Source organism: Camelina sativa, chromosome 15 (assembly GCF_000633955.1).
Source record: "Camelina sativa cultivar DH55 chromosome 15, Cs, whole genome shotgun sequence".
In the NCBI taxonomy this organism is placed as follows: Eukaryota; Viridiplantae; Streptophyta; class Magnoliopsida; order Brassicales; family Brassicaceae; genus Camelina; species Camelina sativa.
The window spans coordinates 19,802,875-19,807,608 of NC_025699.1; the positions used below are offsets into that span (position 1 = coordinate 19,802,875).

Consider the following 4,734-nt stretch of genomic DNA (forward strand, 5'->3'; position numbering starts at 1 on the left):
TGATGACCTTCATAACAAGTTTAGATTTCAGGATGACTTTCATAAAAAATCTGGATATTGGTAAACACTAGGGTAACACAAAAATGATACCATTACCCTTTACTAATGAATTTTTCTTTCTATGTTTTACAATTTTTTTAGTAATGCTGAGTTTTTATGTTGAACTTTTCTTTGTTTTATGAATTCTAATTTATTTTCATAAAGTCATTATTCATAGATGGTTCCTTGATAGCTTGTAGAGTACCTTCTCCTGTTTTTGTAACTTTGAAAACCAACAACATCTATCATTACTATGAAACGTTTTAACTTTTGTTATTTTAATGCACAACAAAAAGTTTAGGAAGGATATCTCACATTTCAGTAAGACCTTCATAAAAATAAAATAAAACATCATGCTGGATATTCTTATTTGCTACTTTAATTGTAAAACACAAATCAATGCACAAAATCAAATCATTATACATCACTACTAATGGAGTAATATGTGATACAATAAAGCAAAAAACATATGCAGAGATTAAAAACTTGTTTTTAAAAAATTTAGGAAAGATTGCATAGCTTTTAGGAAGGTATTCTTGAATTTTAGGAAGACCCTCCATAATGACATGAACTCAAACTTCCACTCAAGTGCCTATTTTCTCATCTTCATCATCAACTTTCTACTTTGTTCTTGAAAAAAAGAACTTGAGCATAGAGGATGCAAGCACATCCTGTAAACAAAGTAGGTATAGCTTCTCTTTGTATGTATGTGGGAAACATAAAGCCTTCCTTCATTCACTTATTGTAGTTGCCTGAGTAAGTCAATCACCAGCTTCAATATCACTTTATAAACTAGGTACTATCCCGCGGAAAACCGCGGGCTGAACTTTTTTTTGATGAAAATTTGTAATAATTTATTTTGTTATTATGTTATTTATAATGATATTTGATTAAAAATTTGTTTCTTATATTATAATTTTTGTATTTTAAAAATGTTTATTAATAATCTGTCAATAAAACATTTGCATTTAATGAATAAAACTGTTTAAACTTTTGTCAATTAAATGAATATCTTGTTATAGTTGTGAAGTAACTAAAAATAACTAATTTTTTTTGAGTATGAATTAGTTTTGATTCTAATAGATTCTTTTTTTTACTTTTCTACAATTTATTTTATTTGATGTGTCTCCTATTTTTTTTTTTAATTAGTTATATTTAATAAATAAATTAATTAATCTTAATTAAGTTTTTCTAATGGCATTGAATGTAATATTTTACACATTGTAAGGTTAGTTTTATATTTGTACTTCTCAATTAATATAGTAGGATTAATGATAATTTTAAATTTATGTAAATATCGATATAACTCGTCCCGCTATATAGCCCCGTCCCGAGATATTTTAACTCGTACTATAGCATCTTAATTTTTAGTACATATTGTTTTGTATTATAAATATTAGATTGAGTTGATATGTTATTTATTAAGATAAAGAACCGGAATAAACCAAATAAAATTTTTTAATTTTGAATGCATGATAAATCAAGCTTTCTACTCATTTGTATTCTGAATCATTTTTGTCTCTTTTATATTATGACTCTGAACCATTGCCTAATTTTTTTAGGCGATGTGGGATATTGTACATGTATTTTTTTATTCATCTATTAAGTAATATATGTCCGTTTTTAAAAATTTGTATTACATCATATGCAGGAAAAAATCACAATTTTTATTAACTAAATGTATTATAGAATAATTCAAGATAATTTAATATAAATTCAAATAAAAATAAAAGAGAATCATATATTTATATTTGAATAAGATAGAAAGATTTCCTTATTTTTAAAACTCTTACCTATAATTAATGCGGTGAAATTTTTGGTAACTAATATTAAAGTCAATGCATTGAATGCTAATTGTTTCCAAAATAATTTTTTGTCAAAAGTTGCTGCAAAAATAATAGTATAGATGGATAAACAAACGAAATTTGAAACACTTTATTAGTGGTTAAGTCATTATCATCTTCCCACACAAAACTATAATACCTACTACTATGTTATCTTTCTTTATTAGAACACTATGTTTCCCATTATTAATGTCAAGCTTCCAATTATTTCACAGTTCTCAATCAATCGAACATACATGAAGGCAAAACAAGCATCAACATATTGAATCATTCCAGGTTTTGTAGATAAACAAATATACCTCCAACATCAATGACTGGTCCAACGTCACCAATAGACATCAACTTATACTCTTTCCCAGTTGTGTGATGTGTGATTGATAAGAATACTATCACCTTCCCCAACTCATGTGTCGCAACATCCCCTGTTTTACACTAATCACAAACTCTAACTTCCTAATCCAACAAATAAATCTCACCTGTAACTAAAATTTCTAAAAAAGAATATAGCGTAAGATTGAACTACCAGTGCTTTAGCTCCCTCAGCATCAAGACAAACCGAAGCGTGTTCACGAGACGATCCACATCTGAAGTTTTCACCGTCGATGATGATCGAGTACTTGGTCTTCATCTCACCCCAAATGAACGAATCGCTCCTTGTAAGAAGCTGGGAGACCAACTAATTAGTTCAAATTCAAAATTCAAAATTGAGACAAGTAGTAATCAGATTGGATTGGATCGAGAGTTTGGTTGGAGACTCATACAAAGTTTATGTGTGTGATTGCCAATTGAATCACCACCGTTGTTGTCTTTGTAAGGAGCATTGTCGGGTCGCGATACATTGATGGCCTTGGAATGGTCATCGTTGTTGATCTTGATCTCTAACTCGGCAGACTAGAACTCACCGGAGATGATGAAGCTGTCGGGGTTTCAAAGGCGTCTTTGGAGCTATGGAGAACTCACCAGAAACATTGGAGCACAACGACGTTAAACAATGATTTTTTCTGAATATTAAATTAAATACTCAACATTTAAAAATGCTAGATTTAGAACAATTAATCATATGTGCTACTTGTGGAAGAAAAACTTAAAGTTGTGATACTCTTAGATATTTTTCTATAACAAATTAGTTTTAAAAATCAGGAAGAAGAAAGAAAAATCAACTAAAAGAAATTAAACTAGTCGACAGTTTCTAGATCCATCTAGAATATCTGAGAAAGTCTCTTTCTCTTTCCTCAAGCTCTTCTTTTTCTACCTCTGCAATCAAATTTAAACATTCTTCTCACAAGCTTCTCTTGTCACTCTCTTGGTCTATTTTTTTTTTTTTTTTGTTGTTCTCGAATTCTCAACTCGCATTAACCCTAACCTTATTCATTCTCGGAGTTTAGTGGATTTGAGTAATTCGGCGAGAGAGCTTTTCGTAGCCATTGGAAAACATGGCGGGATACGATTGCTTACCGATGAAGATGAAGATGAAGAGGAAAGATATCGAGAGAGTTAACAACGATTTCTCGGATTTCTCACTCTCTTCTCCTGCCAGAAAGATTCGCCGTTTGGTAATATTACATGATCTTTCTTCTCTATTCTAATTTCGAAACCCTAGTTTGTGATTAATTGATTGATTACTGGGATGATGATGATGATGATGATGTTGATGTCTTTGTAATCAGGATTTGGATTTGCCACCGATTATGGAGGAAGATGAAATCAAATCGGTTCCGGTTAACGAAGAGAGAGCTATTGTTCTTTATAAGCCTCTCCAGCAATATCATCATCAACCTCACCTTTTTGTTGATACTGACTTGGTTTCAGGGCTTAAGAGTAAGTTTGCTTTACTTTTTTAGTTTTGTGTTTCCATGGTGTACAAAATGCTATTGTGTAATTGACTTGGTGTTTAAGATTAAGCATATGAGAAGATATGGGTTCTGTGAGAGTCTTAGTAACTATAAATATTTTGCTACGATGAATGATGTCATGAGTGGTTTACATTGTTGTTAGCCATGAGAGATTGCTATTTTCAATAGACCAAAAATTTACCAATGTTAGTTTCAGATTATATGAGAACTTGATTCGTTGAAACATTTGTTGTTAGCTTTCGTCTTTGCATTAGGGGATCATGTTTGTTCTCGATTTGACTATTCTGATGGGTGGTGTGATTTCTCTTTTTACCTTGTTTTGCAGATAGATTTTTGCGTGATGCAGTGGTAACTGATGATCTATGTGATAACGATGATGATGACGAAAAACACAAGCAGCAGGCGGTTGTTCGCTGGGACTCATCCCAGTTCCAGTCCTTTGACGAATCGCCTGCGCCAGAGATTACTGATTTGTTGGATGGTGAGGATGAGATGATGGAAGAAGCAGCCATGGATGTGGAAGAAGCATCGCTGCCACAGCAGCAGCCGCAGCCGCAGCTCGTGGGAGGGTTGCATCAGTGGCAGCAGCAGCAACAACTTCATTGTATGGTACCACAACTTCCCCAAACCAACTCTACTCCTATCTCTTGGTACCGATGACTTAATAGTAGTAAACGTAGAACTAGTCTTTTTCATTGGTACTTCTGTCACTGTATATCTTCTTCCTCTTTTGCTAGGCTATCAATGTCAGTTATTTGTTGGATTGAATGTAAGAGCACAAAGTGATGTGTCTGGTTCAAGATTTCCTTTAAGAAAGAACCTTTCTGTTCATTGTTTCCAATTAAAAAACATGAAGCAAGGGTTTGCTTGCTTTCTCCCGAATCCTTAAACAAAGATGAACTCTTAACTACCAGCCACCCACTCAACATAATTTTGAAGTAAAATAACTGGCATAGCTAACCGATTTTAAAAGTTTAGACTGTAGATGCTTAACTAAG

General features: G+C 32.3%; 2 protein-coding genes across 4 annotated transcripts; one reads left to right on the top strand and one right to left on the bottom strand.

The window, feature by feature from the left end:
* On the bottom strand, positions 375-2,891 carry LOC104747231 (3-isopropylmalate dehydratase small subunit 3-like). 3 transcript variants are annotated; one of them, XR_761109.2, is made up of 4 exons: positions 2,645-2,891; positions 2,407-2,547; positions 2,183-2,305; positions 375-791 (listed from the first exon to the last, which is right to left on the bottom strand). XR_761109.2 is itself a non-coding variant. In XM_010468831.2 (4 exons), the coding sequence occupies exons 1-4, from the start codon at positions 2,741-2,743 to the stop codon at positions 775-777; spliced, it is 390 nt and encodes a 129-aa protein (XP_010467133.1). In that variant the 5' UTR covers positions 2,744-2,891; the 3' UTR covers positions 375-774. The 3 variants fall into 3 exon arrangements, 2 of the variants coding, with proteins under 2 accessions (XP_010467133.1, XP_010467132.1); XM_010468831.2 differs by having other exon boundaries at positions 2,183-2,315; XM_010468830.2 differs by lacking the exon at positions 375-791 and having other exon boundaries at positions 2,056-2,315.
* Positions 3,034-4,620, top strand: LOC104747230. The gene is made up of 3 exons (XM_010468829.2): positions 3,034-3,436; positions 3,551-3,701; positions 4,062-4,620. The coding sequence occupies exons 1-3, from the start codon at positions 3,317-3,319 to the stop codon at positions 4,394-4,396; spliced, it is 606 nt and encodes a 201-aa protein (XP_010467131.1). The 5' UTR covers positions 3,034-3,316; the 3' UTR covers positions 4,397-4,620.

What these genes read in the sequence shown, in the direction of transcription:
- LOC104747231 (XM_010468830.2), bottom strand. Translation starts at nt 2,743, where the DNA reads ATGACCATTCCAAGGCCATCAATGTATCGCGACCCGACAATGCTCCTT. An exon ending in CAATCACACACATAAACTTT is followed by an intron (nt 2,548 to 2,644) that starts GTATGAGTCTCC and finishes TTGGTCTCCCAG; the next exon opens with CTTCTTACAAGGAGCGATTC. An exon ending in CTGAGGGAGCTAAAGCACTG is followed by an intron (nt 2,316 to 2,406) that starts GTAGTTCAATCT and finishes GTTTGTGATTAG; the next exon opens with TGTAAAACAGGGGATGTTGC.
- LOC104747230 (XM_010468829.2), top strand. Translation starts at nt 3,317, where the DNA reads ATGGCGGGATACGATTGCTTACCGATGAAGATGAAGATGAAGAGGAAA. An exon ending in CCAGAAAGATTCGCCGTTTG is followed by an intron (nt 3,437 to 3,550) that starts GTAATATTACAT and finishes CTTTGTAATCAG; the next exon opens with GATTTGGATTTGCCACCGAT. An exon ending in CTTGGTTTCAGGGCTTAAGA is followed by an intron (nt 3,702 to 4,061) that starts GTAAGTTTGCTT and finishes CTTGTTTTGCAG; the next exon opens with ATAGATTTTTGCGTGATGCA.